The 18250-nt window shown below is 45.4% G+C and overlaps 1 protein-coding gene across 6 annotated transcripts in view; it reads left to right on the top strand.

Moving 5' to 3' along the window:
* Positions 1-18250, top strand: part of ATXN7L1 (ataxin 7 like 1) — a 251901-nt gene that overhangs the window by 207130 nt on the left and 26521 nt on the right. For all 6 annotated transcript variants that reach the window (XM_090287329.1, XM_090287328.1, XM_090287332.1 and 3 more), the window contains 3 exons: positions 9682-9965; positions 12891-12973; positions 13802-14058. In XM_090287329.1, coding sequence (XP_090143455.1) covers positions 9682-9965; positions 12891-12973; positions 13802-14058 — 624 coding nt within the window. The remainder of the gene's footprint in view (positions 1-9681; positions 9966-12890; positions 12974-13801; positions 14059-18250) is intronic.

Raw genomic sequence — 18250 nt, 5'->3', positions numbered from 1 at the left:
CTAACTGATTTTAGAGAGGGGGGGAGGGAGGGAAAAAGCCATGGAGAGAAACATCGATCAGTTGCCTCTCACACACCCTTAACTGGGGACTGAACCTGCACCAGGCATGTGCCCTGACCAGGAATTGAACCAGCAACCTTTCCATTTATGAGACAATACTACAACCCACTGAGCCGCACCGAGCAGGGTGCCCCAGACACTTTTGGGCCTCAAGTCTACTCAGTAATGTGATGAGGAAATGGAGGCATAGGCTGATGAAGTGACTGGTCAGTGGTGGAGCTGGGACTCTACCCCTGGTCTTCTCACTTTCATGCTATGACCAAGAACACGCCCTTAGAGCTGCCTGAAGTCACTTTGCTGAATGAATGCCCTGGGGCAACCTTTCTAAACCTCAGTATCTTCATCTATAAATCAAGGGTGAGGCTGAAACACCATCTCCTGTGTGACTGCATATGAGAGAAGTAAATGTAGGGTTCAGAAGCCCTCCACCCTCATTTTTGCCATCACTCTGACTTCTCTGTCCGGAAGAAAGACACCTGCGGGCTGCGCCTTACCTGAAGCATTTGTTCTGGTGGAAAGCTGGCTTGGTTTTTATTGTGTTATGTTATTTAATCATCATTGAGAACATTAATTCATTTATTAAACATGTAAGTTCTTCCTAAGTGCCAGATAATGTATATATCAGTGGGAAACTTGGGAGCGACATATACACATGGTCCAGGTTCCTGTCCTCAGGTAGCGCAGAGTCTGGCCTTTTGACAAGGTAAGTGTTGCAGGAACCACTAGGAAGGAACAGTCAGCACTGCGAGAGAAGAGGATCTCATCAGGTCTGGGCAGATGGGGGAGTGTCCACCTGGAGAGGGGAGGAGGCCACACTAGCAGAAGGAACTGTCCAGACCACACAAAGGCCCAGAGTCAGGCGGGGCTCTGGCTGGGAGCCCTAGGAGGAGCTGTGGGTGAACCAAGCCGTGAGGTTGAACTCCATACCCTGGGTAGTGAGAAGCCCACAGAGCCCTTTAGGCAGCTGGTAGCAGTGTCAGGTTTGCATTGTTGGTCAAGTGGAGGCAGGTTCAAGCAGAGAGACCAGGACAAAAAGACTGGTGGCAAGAATTTCCATCAAGGTTCAGGCCAGCGATGATGACAGGCCTGATAGTGCAGGTAGGGACCTCTTTTAGCAGGTAGACTTGAGTGATGGAATGTTTGGAGGGGCCAAGGTTTCTAACTGGAGTTTTTAAGAAATGCAAAGTAAATTTGGGACAAAGAATGTCCTGAGTTTGCTGTAGGTCAGTGTGAGCACTGCACTTTAAAGGCTTAAACAGTATGCTCAGCGTTCCAAGTGGAGGTGGTTTGGGTGCAGGGTTGTCTACCCAGTCCTGGTTTCCAATATGGAGAAGGAAAGAGCAGAATAAGTGACATCCCGGCCCCAGTCCACTGGAGAGGGAAGACACTCCCTGGGGCTGTTCCTCTGTAAAGGAAGCTGGGGAGTAGAGGCAGAGGTACTGACAGGAGCCAGGGACGCTGTGCCATTTCCTCATTCCCAGTGTACTCAGAAAGAGCTTCCTGAAAGCAAAGACTGGAGACCTGAGCCCAGGTCCCCACTACCGGCCTTCCCTGACATGAAAAGGAAGGATGTTCTATGAGGAGTCCTCTTCTTTCCCCCTGGATCAGTGTTGGCTCCTGTACTTCAGGGAGACAATAAATGTCTTGACTGCACTGACTCTGGAAGGTGAGGGACAGGCCCAAAGACAGGGCAGCTTGTCGCTCCAGCAACAGGAACTGATGACCTCTAGTGGCTGCCATGGAGAGTGCTCCTGCTTGCTGCTCCCAAGCCAAACCTGTCAGTTTCAGGGCCAGTGCTGACGGCCACTGTGCACCAATGCTCCTTCCAGAATCCACTTGCTTCCTGACCTCTGCTCATAGGCCCTGATACCCTTTATGCACTGCTATGGACCTCATGTGGTATTCTTTTTAATTATGAGGCCTTTAATTTTCCCATATAGAAGAAAAGGCACTGAGCAGGTACAGTTGGTTTGGTCTAGGGTTTTCTTCACTGCCTCCTGACTGGCTTCCTAGCACTGCAGGCAGGCTGGTCCTGAGTGCACTCCAGAGCCAGCCTGTCCAGCATCATTTACACTGCTGTCCCAGGACTCTGTTTTTTCCTCTGTATCTTCTTCTTTTCTCTGGCTTGCCGATCTTTTCCCTCAGTCTTGGAATGTTAGGACACATAGTGCCCATGAATCTCCCAGCAGATTTGGAGACCACCTTTTGAGTTCCGTGCCTTAGGAAGTTCTGCTTAACAAAAGTGCTGCATATTCTAACAGGCTGATTCCAGGGCCTCCCGCTCCCCAGAAATCTGGAGCTGCCTAGATAGGAGCACATCGTTATACCTCCAGAAGACATCTTAGAGTCAGCAAGGACCCTCATTACCTAACATACTTCAGGGTTACAGAGACAACATGCTTCTATGCAGGAAGCCTGGAGTTCCTACTCAGTCTTCTTCCAGAATGTGTTATGCACCGAGGAGCATGAACCACTGATCCAGGCTTGGGCAGTGCCTAGAAGGCTAGGGCGGTTGAGCAGCAGGTAGGATTGAGAAGCAGGAGTGAATGCTCCTAGAAATGGGGTCATGGAGTCTGGAAAGCCTTCCTACCTGGTTCTGTTTTTCCTCACCTTTGCACCCCGCCCCCCCCTCCAGAAGTAGTCCTCCACTCCGTGTGAACACAGGAGGCTTCCTGCTCACACCCATCTGCTGCCTCGGCCATCCCTCCCCCGATGATGGGACCAGCAAGGCTAACAGGAAAGAAAGTTCCTTTTTTAAAGTATTTAATTTATTGATTTTAGAGAAAGAGGGAAGAAGGTGAAGAGAGAGAGAAACATTGATTTGTTGTCCCACTTACTTAATGCATTCATTGGTTATTCTTGTACGTGTCCTGACTGGGGATCAAACATGCAACCTTGGTGTATTGGGATGACATTCTAATTGACTGAGCTACCTGGCAGGGACAGAACAGAAATTTCTGAAGGTGACAATGACTTGCACCGCAGATACATATATACACCCCAGAAGCATCAGGGTCAGTGGGGAGTAGATGGCCTGATCCACTCTTCCTCCTTTTTTCTATTTTTAAATTGTAGTTGGCACTCAATATTATAGAGGGTTAGACATTTCTATAACTTCCAAACATTCTCCCCTTTTTGTTCCAGCTCTAATTTATTTAGGGCGAACTATGTACCCAGTACTGTGCCAAGCACATTATATGTGTTATATCATTTAACCACTTCAGATATCTATTGTGATCTTCATTTTGCTGATAAAGAGACTGAGACCCAGAGTAGTAAAGTCGCAGGATACGCCAGGCAGGGCAGCCACATATGTCTGTGTGGGTTTTGCGCTGTCCAAAGCTGTCCAAGAGGGCGAGGAAGAACTGAAACCAGTGCTCATCCACTTGGCCAGCCACCCTTGATCTGATTCCCACAAAAAGTCCTCATGGACTCACTGAGGCCCTGAAGCTGGGAAGTCAGATGCTCTTCCACCATAATGCATCTAGCAATAGAAAAGGTGGGACTGGATCTAGGTTTGTCTCGTTTCAAAGCCTGTCTTCTTAACCATTGTCCTAAGCTCTCTTGCAACACCCTCCACATTCTATGAATCTGCCAGAACAGGGACAAGGCACAGACCCTCAATTCAGTCCTGCTTGTCCTCCCTGATTTAATTTACTTGCCTCTGGCCACTTTTACAATTCATCAAAGTCAGCTTGCTCATTTCTCCCCTGCTCCTAACTGGCTTAAGGGAAAGTCCCACATCATTCTTCTCAGCAGCTAATCGCCTCTTCCCCCAATTGAGGGAGGAGGTCTTAGCCCGTTATCCAAGTCACTGATAAAGATGCTTTAACCTTCTTGGCCAGCAGTGGGCTCCTGTGAGTTCCTCTGAGTACCCTTCTGGGCTGGCACAAGACCCTACTAACCAGTCTTATATTTTTTTGCCTCTGCCGCCAGGGCCACTCACCCCCAATAGCAATGTGATCTGACCACATTTTCCCACTGAGGGTGTATTATGTGGGAGGGAATCCAAAGCAATGCCACGTCCAGGAGAGATTATACACAATGCTCCCTTCCTGACTACCAGGCCTGACACTCAGCCACAGAATATTATTAGATTAATCTTGCAGATTTTTTTATTTCTGTGTTCTGTGGTTGGTTACCCTGTTTTCTCTTTGCTACAGATGTTTACAAATTGGTGTTTAAAAGTTTTTCCAATATTTTTCCATGTAAAAAATACTATCTATTCATTTGCCAGGATTTATGTAGTACCTCCTGAATCTTTTGCATCATGGCAGGACATTACGGCTCTGCTATTTAGACTGATTTGTAGTGATTGCCTGACTCCTAGCTTCAAGAATGTCCCAAATATTTGTTCAACTTAAAGAATTTAAATTCAGTGGTGAACACACAATACAGTGTACAGACAATGTATTATAGATTTGTATACCTGAAACCTATATAATTTCATTAACCAATGCTACCCCAGTAAATTCAGTAAAATATAATAAAAAAATTTAAATTTGGTATAAATTATGTCCTGATAGCAGCTCCCAAGATGCATCCATGAAACACAAATAGAATTCCTTCTCTGTGAGTCTTTGAAAATAGGGTAAATTCCTTTAACTTGGCATGGCTTAAATGCTATCACTGCTTAGAAGGCAAGAGACTGGGTGAGATGGCCCTTTCAAGGATCTGTCAGTGAATCAGAGATCCTCAGAATTCTGCACATGGGCCTTTGTCAAAGGAATTGATGGGAAAAAATCAGACAGCTGTGAACTCTTATCAGACACATAACCTACAGCACAAATACCATATGTCTTCAGGCTCCTGCCTGTCAAATTCATCTTTTCCCTGCGTTGGTAAGTGGAGCAGGGTTGGCAATGATTTCTGCAGGACTCAAGATTTTCTGAACCATTCTCTTAAGGCTTATCTGTTGCTGATAAAAGAATAAATCACAATCACCAGGAAAGCGTAGCTGGCAGGAGAGCAGCTGGCCCAGTGACTGTTGGTAGCACCATAAGATTCTTCACCTCTGCACTTTTGCAGACATCACTGGATAGGGAGGAGTATCTTCTTGGTGCCAGGAGAATCGTTTTCTTAAAGCCTTGGTTCAGAAAGATAAATGCAGACTGGCCAGGCACACAGGAAGAAGACAAGGGCAGCCAGAGCAGCACAAAAGAAATAAGATAGACATCCCCCCCCACCTAGCAAGGAGGATGAGGGAGGGCTGTTCAGTCTGGGCTGTAGGATCCCTTCCCAGGACAGAGATGGAGGTTCAGAGATAACAAGGAGATAACTACTCCCAGTGTGTTGGACACAGCAGGGGAACAGGCTGCAGCCGGACTCCCTGAAGGAGTTCATCCCAAGCGAACAAAACAGGCATTATGAAAGCAGCAGGGAAAGAGTAGGGACTCATCCTTCCCTTTCAAATACTGCTCTTCAACGAAAGGACAATGGTGAGTTGATAAATGCAGCTAATTGTTAGACTTCTGGAGTGTAAGTGCATCGCCTCAGACTGAAAGGCAAGGAGTTTGAGGGGCTTTGGCTGACCTCAGGGGTAACCACCAGGCTTGTTTGTCACCTAAGCAAACAGAGTAATAAATTGCTTAGTCATCCAGGTGTTGTCAGCTGTCCACCCCTTCCAGCACCTAACCACAACATGAAGTGTTCGAGTTACTGTGATTAGACACAGAAAAGGGGGAGACACCTGGACTGTGAAACCAGAGGTCAGATTCTTTTGACTTCTTTCCAAATGGAAAAAAATGAAACCTGTTATTCAGGGTCCACTGACATCTGGAACGAGCCCTTCCCTGCCCAGGCTGGGACACTGTACTGGCTGGGAAAGGTGATGGTGAGGAAGTGAGGGAAGTGAGAAAAGGGACAATGGGGGAAAGCGGAAGACAATTCTGAGATGCTGACTTCCAGACAGCCACGCTCCCCCACTCCCTGGAGTGTAGACACATGCAGGGATCTGTGTGTGGGTGAAGCCGGGGCTGTGGCTCTCAACAGCTTCTTATGTCAGCCAGAGCTTTTTGCTGAAAAAGACTGACTCTCTGGGATTGCTTTTCCACATAGTGTGGCATCATCTTGCAGTCGTTTCCTCCTTTGTTCATCAGTTGGGGCTGTTGCCCATAGCAGTGAAGAAAGGAGGCTGGATACTCAGGTCAACCGGTGGCTGACATTAATACTGGGGGATGGGAGTGCAAGGTCAAATGGGGATGACTTTCGCTTCTCTCTCTCTCTCTCTCATTTCCTCTGGGGATGTGTTTGACCCTTCCCATGTTCATTGAGCTGCCTACTTCCCTTCCTCTTTTAACTCTTAACTTCTCAGCTCAGGCCAGAGGCAGGTCACCTTAGAATGGAAACTCAAAACCTTTGCGGGCGAGAAGGGACACCAAAGAAAAATTATTAGGGCAACCCCGAGGCTCTCCTTCTTCACTCTATCTGTAGCCCTTCTTCATTGGCTAATGGACATCCTTAGATTTCCACCCACAAGGTGATTTCCCTTGTACCACTTCCAAGATGTGGCCCATGTACCTGGCATCAGGAATGTATACTCAGTGGCTCAGCTCCCTACTGACTCACCTGGTCTATGGAACCCTTCAGAACATTCTTGATATTTTTTCCATAACACCTCCCATTCCAATCCAATAAACCTCAATCCCAGAGGGCTGTGCATCAACCTTCCCTTCTTGTTTCTGATGGACTTCAATTCCACATCCTACCTACAGGCACTAGGATCAAAGTCCCAACTGTAGATCTAGAAGCATTAGCAGTAGGGGGTATGAGTGGGCCATACTCGTTATGTAGTGGAGAAAATTCCCAATTAAATCAGTCACAGGTATTAGCTGGCTCGGCTCAAGCTCAATTACTGAACAAAATTGGGAAGAAGCATGCTGGATCTAGTGCACCTGGGCTCTTGTGGCTCCCTTAAGGAGAACATCGGAATTGGACATTGACTTTAGGGGAGAAATGCAGACTATACTGTGAGCATTTGAGAACCACTTGGCTCAGTTTTTAAATTCACTTCAGTTTGTAAAATTGTTCTGGATTATTTCATCCCAGCATCATCCGCTGAGCTCATGAATATTCAGCATGTACCAGGGCATTTCTCACAGAAATTGGAGGCCTTCCCGTTCCTCACACCAGCTCATGCGACAAGAGCTAGATCTGGAACTTGAAGTTCTTAACTTCCTTTCCTAAACTTCTTGGCTCCTCAAAGAAATGTATCAGAGAAGACCACTCAGGTGCTAGAGAATTCTCTCAGGTGGCTGATAGTTCATGGATTCACATCAACATTTGAAGTTTACTTTTTTCTCGAGAAATAAAAGTCAACAGATCAGAACAAGAATGACAAATAAATCATCAAGAACTTTTTAAGCAGGCTCTTGCGTATTTATAAAATCAGGGTATTGAAATATAATATAAGTGGGATGAGTTTTGTAATTTATAAGGGTATGTTTTAGTTTGTACCTTTTTAAAATTTCTAATTATGGTAAAATACACAGGAAATTTATCATCTTAACCACTTTAATGCACTGTTCAGTCATGTTAAATATATTCACATTGTTGCACAGCCAACAAAACAACTCCCTATTCTCCCTTGCCCCCAGCCCCCAGCAACTACCATTCTACTTTCTGTCTTTTTGAACCTGACCACACTAGTACCTCATATAAGTGGAATATTACAGTATTTTGCCTTTTTGTGACTGGCTTATTTTACTTAGCATCATGTCTTCATTCATGTATCCGAATTTCCTTCCCTCCTTTTTTTTTTTCTTTTTTTTTTTTTTTTTTTTTTTAAGAATTTTCTTTCTTTCTAAAGCTGAATACTATTCCGTTGTATGCCTATATCTCATTTTGTTTATCCATTCTCCAGCAGTGAACACTTGGGTTGCTTCTACCTGTTGGCTATTGCAAATAATACTTGTATGAACATGGGTGCACAAATATCTTTTCAAAACCCTGACTTCTGTAATTTGTGTCCTTTAAAGTACAGGAGTAAAGGAATGATCCTAGAAAAATCACATATTCAATGGTTTACATTTATTACCATTTGGAAAAAAATCAGGAATGCAGCACTAATTTCACCAGGTGATATCTTTATACCTTCTTAGTGTGCTGACTTTTCAAGGGCTTCTCATGCCGTTTTTCAGTAATATATGAGTGCTTTGTGAATTGCCATTAAATAGAACATAGCAAAAATTCAGCTGTCTCAGTGATTGGGACGCTTGATCAAGGGTGAATTGGCAGTGATGTCGTGTTGGTGAAAATCATTGTTCTCATTTCCTCTCCATGAGACTTGAAGCCCCACACCACCCTTCCCCAACCAGGAAAGCATGTGGCCCTAGGATGAAGTTGGTGAAGCCTAGCAACAATCTGCTCTGCCACTGAGTGCCCTTCTCGCTGGGAAAGACCTATAAATAACCTCTGTGATCCCGTTTCAAAGTTGGAAAAGAAGCAGAGGTTGAGAGGTTACAGAAATAATTTCATGAACAAATGGATCAAAGAAATGATCTGTGAATAAATCTTAGAGAAGGTACAGCCAACCAGCCATGTGGACAAATAAGATTCCTCCCCTGCCCAAACAGCCTCTTCATGCCCTGCTTTGTCTGCAGGCATATGGAAGCCATATTCTAGATCACTGGACATTCTAATAGCTAAGTCAGCTCAGCGATGATTGAGGGGCTGAAGTATTTAGCACTCTGCCCTCCTGCAAAGAGGAAAGGAAATCTAGTTCAGGAACCAAAGCAAAGCTTATTCATCTCATATTATCCTTTAAAATCCAAGACAGAGTCCTCCACCCCCCACCCCCAGAAATACGGTCCTCCTGCATTTAATGAACAGAAATCAAATGCATATCCATTACAGGAGAAACAGCAGAGAAGTGGGGGGTGGTGATAACAGATTCTGAAGAACAAACACACACCTTTGTGCTGTCTTCTTAAAATTCATCCTCTCACCTGCCAGCCTTGAGCATTGCCTATTTACATAACTAGCTGCCTAAAATGGAATATTAGATAATGTTACATGGCAGCTCACTCAATTTGAGCCCATCCTCAGTATAGGAGAGTGATCCAGGAGTCCTCGACAGCATGCAGCGTGGCACCCTGGCCTGCAGCCATGCCTCCATGTGGTGTTAGCCCGTCAGCGCTCCTGAGCTAAGCAGATGTCAGGCCCGATCGCCAGTCCTCAGGTGGGAGACCAGCCAAGCAGCAGTGGGGAAGGGGTGTGATTCAGCAAGTGGCGCGGTATGTCTCACTGTCTTCAGGAGGCAAACAGGATCTCTTCCTGAGCTTCACAGCAGGCACCTTGTTCTTCCCAAGGAGCTGTCTCAAAGACAGCCGACAGAAAGGGACTGCAGGGGGAGCTGCAGGATCTGTGGGGACAACCGGTATGGGAGGTAATCAGTCAGCACTGATGCCATCCCTGGCACCATGCCGGCCTCGCACCCCCTGTTGGTCCTTTCTGAGGCACAAATCTCCCTCCCATCAATACTGGAGTCATGCTGCTCGCTTATAGGAGGAGTATAAATAAGTGATAAGGAAGTGTTCTGATAACGATAAGCGGGTTTAGCTTCTCAGCAGACTAGATGTATCAAAGAAGGCAATTGTGTGTGTTTGTTCATTTATTTTTCAGCGTTCCGGTTCCTGTAGTCAGTTTAGAAAAAATTCCTAACCTAGTGAAGGCAGATGGTGCCAATGTCAAAATGAACTCTACAACCACTGCTGCGGTCACCGCCTGCTCCACCTCGTTCTCGGCTGTCTCCACCCCACCCTTAATTAAGCCGGTCTTGATGTCCAAGTCAGTGCCACCTTCCCCAGAAAAGATCTTAAATGGCAAAGGAATTTTGTCCACCACAATAGACAAGAAACACCAAAATGGCACCAAAAACAACAACAAGCCTTACAGAAGACTTTCAGGTATGTGTCTGTGTCCTTCGAGTCTGGCTCGTGATTAGACTGAAATTGAGTCACATCTCATAACCAAGGAATGATGTGTTCTTATAATTAAGCAGGTGTGTTTCATTTTAAGAAGGACATGGAATTTACCTGCAAGCAGGACTTCTACCTGAAAATACAAGCAAGAGCTGGTTCTCCTATTCCCCGGCCAAATGAGGCTCTCGAATAGTTCAGTGCTTGACGGGAGTTACTCTAGTGACACAGGAGGCAGGATGCTCTGCACCAACCACAATAGCCTATGGATTCTGAGGATCTTATTATCATGCTGACAGACTGAACTGCCCCAGGGTTTTGTAGAGGCCTCACCACCATGAAGCTGGACAACCCACAGTGAAATCTCACAGTAGCTCAGAGAAGACTTGGGACAGTCCCATCAGTGACTGCCCCACAGAAAGACACACCTCCGTCTTTTGGCCTCATTGGTTTCCAAGTTGATTCTGTGGTCTGTGGCTGCAACTGCCTTTTCCAAAGAACCAGTTGGAATCTCTGTGAGAACACTAGGTTAGCACAGCAGATGAGGTGTTGGGGCATATCTCTTGGGTATACCCCTTAGATGTCTGAGCGGGCCAGTCTTTGAGGTAACAGTTGTCCTTTAGGGGCCCCATGTGGATGATGTTTGCTTTGGATTTGTTGTAAAACCAAATCTAGCAGTTTCTGCTTTTTCCAAAAAAAAATAATAATAATAAGCTTCATAACTTATTCACACACTGTGGGCATTTATCTAATGTTGACAAGGGAAAAAAATGTTGTGAAAACCACCCTGTGAGAAAGAAACTGTATCTTCCAATATGAGCATACTTTTAAGTGCCCCCAAAATCATGGATCATTTTTATTTTCTACTTTGTGTTTTTCTGTATTTCACTATTTCTACCTTACGTCTGTAACTTTTTTAAGAAATTATTTTTAAAAGTATCTCAGCCCAAAGCACTCGAGTGGCAAAAGTATTATACCTGATAACCTCCTCACATACTGTTCACCCACTATCGAGAAATAGAGGTAGAGCCTTGTGTCGTCTTTGCCCGTTGGGAGGCCTCACTGTGTGGACTGGAGCCCCAACTCCTGGCTCTCCTCCTGAATGGCAAGTTCAGTTCTGGCTGAGAGGCCTGCCTGGGCCCAATGTCCAGAGGCTGTGGTCCTTGTTGTGGCAGAAGCATGACCATGGCTTCCAGCCTGCGGCCCAGTCTGAAGTTGTTTGGGGTTTTGGGGTTTTTTTTGTTTTTTTTTTTTTGCTGTTTGTTGGTTTTTCATTTTGTTGGTTGTTTTGTCTCGTTGGGTCTTTTGGTTCTATCTCGCTTTCACACCTGGCAGGCAGCCAAACAACCTGCTCAGTTCCAGGCCAGTGCTGTGTGGATCTGGGCACAGGTCTGACTCAGATGGGCCCAGGGAAAGAACTCCATGCCAGGCAGCCCAGGGCCTGGCACCCAGGCACTTCTTGGTGGGCAGAGAGGGCTCATAAGAAATAGTCATCTCCAGGTCTAGCCATTTTCTATTCTTAAAAGTGAAGCCTTTAATAAAAGACAAAAGAAAAATAAGGACAGGAGGCATTTTGATAGCCAGCCAAGGAATCTGTCTTGGATGTAAGAATGGTTTTGTTGCACACATCGTCATCACTACCATCACAACCACCCCATGACCCTCAAACCTTCTTTTAAAAATAGAACCCATTCATTGATTATGCTCAGAGTTTACTCCACCAATACCAGACAGTTTTTCAGGCTAGGTAACCTCTTTTTAGTTTGCAGCTATTCAGGGCTCTTAAGGACACCACCAAATTTATATACACCCCTCACCCACCCACTAACATTCTTCCTGAATGCCCAGAAGAGCTGTGTCATTCTTGTTCAGCTGTAGGTAGGTGCTTGCTGAGCGCCTCCCAGGACAGCACAGGCCACCTGAGGGGTGGAACTTGGAGACCTAAAGGAGGATCCTTAAGAGATTGCCCTCACTTCCCCTCATTTTCCTGATGAGGAGAGCATTTTTATAATCCAGAGAGGACAAAGAATCCAAAATGAGCCTAAAAACAGCAAGCTCCTTAGAAGTAAATTGAACATGACCCACCAACAGTCCAATGGGAAGGCAGACAATGGGAGAAGCCTGGCCTCCTTGCAGCCATCTGGAGGACTCAGCCTTCCCTGCTCATTCCCATTTGTAGTAATAGGCCCACATTGGGAGCACAGCAAGCTGAAACTGTGACGCTAGCAGGCTCTGCACTCCATGCACCTTCAAGTTCATATCTGCATAAGGCACACACCAGTCTTTTCCCCTGCCCCTGCCTATGATACTGCCAATGTTTCTGAATCAGGTAAACAATTTTTCTGGTCAACAAGGCTGTCTCGAAGGCCTTGCGCTGACTACTTTGCAAAGCAGGAGAGAGGCAAGGTCACACTGACATGTCAAGGATTAGTTTCCCGTTTAAATGGCTAAAACTAGCAGGAAGGCAGGGTGGTGTTGGGGAGATGTGATGTACTCTTGGAGCCATCCAGGAAGATGTGACCCTTGGGCCTCAGGTGGTTCTCCTTGGTCTGCAGCTAGCTATGTCCAAAGGGCCAAGTACCCAGAGAAGCTTTTCAAGTGAAATGAAGTGTGAGAGCCACTTGGCTCCTCCCCCCAACCCCCAGTGCCCACCCACCCCACTCCCTGTGCCTTGTGCTGCATTCCACATCCCTACCAAAGCTGGACTTGGGAACTCTGGGTTCAGAGGGGTGACCCATTTTCCCCTGAGCGGTTCTTGAAGCATTTTAGCAGTCGGTTGGGGAAAACAAAAACAGATTGCCTGACAATGTCTCACTTGTTGGTGCAAATGTGCATTTTTTTAAATGTAGTCTTAATGCCAAATCCTATTTAGTCTCCTTTTTTCTTATATTTTTTGTTTGTTTCTTAAACCAGAGAGAGAATTTGACCCAAATAAACACTGTGGAGTATTGGATCCCGAGACAAAGAAACCTTGCACAAGATCCCTCACCTGCAAGGTATTTCTCTTTCCATAAAAAATACTTCCTGCTCTCGCTGGGGCCTTTGTCGAAATGTTTGCATGCCACTCACTGCACACGGCAGGGTGTGGAACCTAGACATGACCCCCAGCTGTTCTTTGTAAAGGAAATGCTTTCTTCTCTTCCATGGTAGCAGAGTGCCTGCCTCAAACTGGCTGGCTTTTTAAGAAGGAAAAAAAAAAGGCATCCCCTGTTACTTGTGAGGCCAGACAGTAAATTGTATTTATAGGCACTCACAGGCGGTTCTAAACCCTGCTATGTTTTAATGTATGCAGGAACGGCAGCACGGCGGCAGCGCCCTGAAAGACAGCCCTGCCGCACTCCTGATCGGGCCACACTGGGGTGGCCAGGGGGACAGCTGACCCAAGGCGGCCACCACTGGGTAGCCTCCAGCCACATATTTCATACTGAACTGCAAGTGCTTCTTGAGATTAAGGCTGTGGCCCTCTCTGCGTAGTGGCTCTGTGTGTCTGGGCCAAAGCGAGCCTCCCACCTGCACCTGGATTAAGTCTAGACTCTTTCACTGTGGCTTTTCATCAGAGAGGTTTTCCTGGGTTCTGCACTGAAGCTCATCATCTTATGCCATTTTTTTGGAGGAAGCTTTGGCTTAACACCAGGAAAGTAGGGCATGGTTGCATTTGTGTGGTCTCTGCCTCTTCCCAGCCACAGAACAGGAGCTGTTGCCTTGAAGTTGACATTCAAGCACCTCTAAATGCCCATGAATTGCTGTTTCTGAAATGGAGGGCCCAGAAAGCAGGTTTATGTGCTGATCAAAGAGGCTGTGCTTTTCATTTCTCTTCTCCTTAGACACATTCGCTAAGCCATCGGAGGGCAGTCCCGGGCCGGAAAAAGCAGTTCGACCTTCTTCTGGCGGAACACAAAGCCAAGTCCCGGGAAAAAGAAGTTAAAGATAAAGAGCATCTTCTGACGTCTACAAGGGAAGTACTTCCAAATCAAGCCGGGCAGACACAGGACCCTCTGCCAGGATCTTCAGGGAGCTCGGGGCCAGAACCTAAAGTTGCATCCCCTGCAAAATCCAGGCCACCTAACTCTGTGCTTCCTAGGTAAGTCCCACCATGGCAATAGAAGCCCAGGTTCCTTGGTCAAGTGACTCTGCATTGCTGGGTTGTGTGTGGTCTGATCACGTGTTAAATGGAAGTCATAATAGTCCTGCCACATAAGGCGATTATGCAGTTTGAGATAATGGGCAAAAGGGTCTCAGCCATAGTGTTCAATGGGTTTTACTGCTGCCGTCATTGTCATCCTCATCATTCTTCATAGCAGACCTATTCAGAACAAGAGTAAGCTGAAAAGAAATACCTTCGTGACACCTTAGCGACCAGGCAACTTCCTGACTGCCTGGGATTTCAGATTAGTTGAAGATTCCTGGAGCAAAGAGTGCAGAAAACCTGGGTGAATGGGTAGTCAGCACATGTAGGAGCCCATTTGACACAAGATTTTGTGAATTTTTCTTTTTTCTTAATACAAAGAATGGGAGGGAGAACAGGTGGGAGAGAAACATCAATGTGTGGGAGAAACATCCCCAACCGGGGACCTGACCCGCAACCCAGGCATGTTCCCCACTGGGAATTGAACCAGCAGCCCTTTGGTTCACAGGCCAGCTCTCAATCCAGTGAGTCACATCAGCCAGGGCAATTTTGTGAATTTTTCGCACAGCCCTCCAATGCCCTGGGTGAGGGGAAAAGTGGGATAACAGAAACTTTTTGTTTTTATATTTCCCTGTACACCCAGATAGCTGAGCCACCTGTCTGTGGTTTTATTTGGTTGTGCTGGACAGAAAGGAAAAAACAGAAAAGAGAATTAAAACCCATTTGGATTAAGAGAGACTTAAAATCCACATATGTGTTTTAATGGGCAATGGAGTACCACGTTTAGTGGCAGACCAATTTCTAGATAATGGAACAGGGAAACCTTTATTCAAAAATACTTACTGAGTACTTGCTTCCTAAGCAAGGTACTGTGGGTAGCTACTCTCTGGCACAGGCACAGAGATGAATGAAACCAGGTTCTGCTTTTCAAGAATTTAGAGTTTAGAACATGAGATAAGACTCAGATATTCATAATGTCATTAAAAGGAAACATTAATGGTACAGGTCCTGGTATGACTGATGATTTTTAATGCATGCTGTGTGCGTCTCACAGGGTCCAGTCAACAAGTAGGCTTTAAGAGAGAACATAGTTCTACAAGAGGAAGGAGCTGGTTTTTAAATCAACAGCAGATATTTGGTGACCATTGTTACTGATCTGCCAGGTCCTCGCCCTCATGCCTTCTGCTTTGGAGCGAGCCTGACCCACTGTGACAGTCACTGCCCCTCTGCAGGAATGGCCGACCTCAGCTCGGGCATTCTGGGAGAGCAGTTGTGGAATCGCGGCCCCCACACGTTTCCATCATCATAACCCTTGTTGTGTTGTTGTCGTCCATTTACATGCCGCTTTTCTTGCCACCCCTTCTTTTGCAAGATCATTTTATAATTACTTCTCACTTTAATGTGGATGTTGGTGAGGGATATTGGCCTTGCTTTAGAGTTGAGGAAACAGTGCTGTACCAAACTTCTGGGTAGGTGTCAATTCTTTTTCTATTTTTTTTTATTGTTATTCTATTACAGTTGTCCCATCTTTACCCTATTGCTCTCCCCTGCCCCACCCACCTCCCCTCTAGCCTTCAATTCTGTTTACAGTCAATTTCAAACTCCTTTCTGACTATAGAACTTCTTAATACCCACAAAAAAACCTTACATGGTACCCAATATAAAAGCAGACCTCCCTCTACCTAAAGCCAGCTTAGCCCTTCTCTCATCACACATACACCCAGAGTCCACTGTCCCCCCTCACCTTCCAAGGAATCACCTCATACTCCCCAGAGACTCCAGGGAACCCAGTTTGAAAACCCTTTTTACTGTATGATTTTTGACTGATGGAGGCACTTCTCACCCGAGCAGTGGTGCCTGATTAACAGAGAAGCCAGGGGCAGCCATTAAAAAATGAAACAGGCAATGGAGTCTTAATAGCTTCTTCTGCCTGTTCCTTTCTGGTTTAATTTTCAGAGGAACGTCTGTTGATAGAGAAATGCTAGATGTATGTGTTCTCATACAGAAACAGAAAAAAAAGAGTGAGGTTAATCAGCAAAAGGGATGTCTCTGAAAGGAAGGGGGAGGCAATGGAGAGCATTACAAATGTTGCTAACAATAAGTTTTGAGGATGCTTTTCAAAGTTGATAAAGGCACCAAAAAACTCAGGGTAGACTCTGGTCCAAGGTTCGTAGGGAATAGAGTAGCATTCTCATGTAATCAGAGATTGAAAAAGCATGATCAGAGTTTAATGTTATAATTACATAATACTTAAAATTTTTTTTTACTCATTAACACACACATATAATAAATATTTCAATTATACTAATCTATAATTGACAGAACAAAATATTATCACACATGACTAGAATTATCATAATCCCTTCCTGATCATGAATTCCTTTTGTTGGAAATATTAATGTGTGTGAATTTATTTCTTACATGTTATTTTTATAGCCTTTAAAATAGTTCATCTTTCATATTTTTGAATTGCAACCCATTCTTATCTGGGGTTGGGTCTAGAACTGGAAAAATTAAAGTTAGAGAATACAGATCAGAACAGGGTTAGAAGTGCATATCTCAACTCCATGTCTGCTAACTAGATGGGCATGGTCATGTTTTGTAGTCTCTCTAGCCTCAACTTGCTCATCTGTAAAATGGAGCTAAAAAGAATTTAGTGGGATAAAGTACCAAGCTCATAATAAGCACTGAAGTAATGGTAGCTGTTAGTGATTGTGGTATTTAGTGGGAAAGCAACCCTTGGTGGTACCTGATTTCCCCTTGCCCATCTTCTTGCCTTCTGTCCCCAAACCTGGGGGCCCTTAAATAACATACCCATGTGCTCTGTTTCTTTGCCCCCAACCCTAAGGGAACACATTACTTGCCCCAAAGAACCCAAGGGCTATGGGTGACCAACTTAGCCCTGTTGGAAAGGGGAACAAGGGCAGAGGGTCAAGCTGGGCTCTGACAAGCCTGCTCTTACCCCTGGGAGGGAAGGGAAAGGTCAGCTGTGGAAGCCTGTGCTGACAAAATTTGGGCACATACCCTCTGTCTTGTTGCTCACACCTCTAATCTTAAAGTATAAAATGGCAAAATCCACTGAGTTTTAGAATAACAGGGGGCAGTGAGGAGAGAGGAAGAAGGTCCTAGGTATCTGAAAAAGTACAGAAATGAGTCTGGAATGAAAGCAACTTCAGTTTTGACTAATTAGGATGGTGTTATTGCCAGATTATAAGCCATTTCTCTCCTTGACTTATGTTTGTCCCTGTGCTTTTTCTACATTCATTTCTCAATATAGAGAGGCTTTGAAGTCTCATTTTTTCCCTCTTATTAGTGTTGCAAGAAATTTCCTCATCTGAGAAATGTAGATAGTAGTTAACTGCACAAAGGCAGTGGGTAACTTGGATGGGAAAGTGTATGTGACATGCCTAGCACATAGTAGGGACTCAGTTAAGGTCACTTGCCTTGTGCTCTCTTCCCCAAAGCACTCAGACTGATGTTCATCCTTCCTCAAAGTGGTGGGGGTGGAGACTTCCTTTAAGTTTCCCTGAGTGAAACTGAACAGGGACCATCATCACATCCATCTTTAGACCAGACTGGTAAGTGAGGAAGAGAGGGATGACGTAGTGTCCAGGGAGAAAAGGTGGATGGCAGCTTAACAAACTTGAGTGACTTTTTCCATGCTTTCTCATGACTTAGTTGCCCCTTTTCCCCATCACTTCTCACCAAGCCCTGTTTTTTCCTTAGACACAGCTGGTTCCAATGAACTCCTCCCCTCCAGGTTCCCCCTTGGGGTACTATGATCAGAGATGCAAGGTCTTGAAAGCATCTAGCACTTCATCATTGCCAGGAAGGTGCATGCACCCTGAATGAAACAAGCCTAAAAAAGAAAAGATTCGGATCTCCTCCTCTTCCATGTGTCTGTGTGCATTTAGGCACGCCATCTCTCATTCACGTCTCTGTCTTTGCACTCCAAGCTGATTTTGTTCCAGAACACAGAAATTCCAGGCTCATGTTTATTCTCTGGCAACTGAAACTTATTATTGGGTGTTTCAACCTTTTTTGTTGTTGTTTGTTTGTTTGTTTGTTTGGAGTAAGGGAAGGTTTATTGTTCAAAAAGTTGCCAACCACGAAGACAGTAGCCCTAGTAGTACCTCAAATCCATCTG

The sequence above is a fragment of the Furipterus horrens genome, unplaced genomic scaffold, assembly GCF_987537825.1.
Source record: "Furipterus horrens unplaced genomic scaffold, mFurHor1.1.pri manual_scaffold_9, whole genome shotgun sequence".
Classification (NCBI taxonomy): domain Eukaryota; kingdom Metazoa; phylum Chordata; class Mammalia; order Chiroptera; family Furipteridae; genus Furipterus; species Furipterus horrens.
Note: the sequence above shows the minus strand (reverse complement) of the source record. Positions and strands in the feature narration are given on the sequence as shown.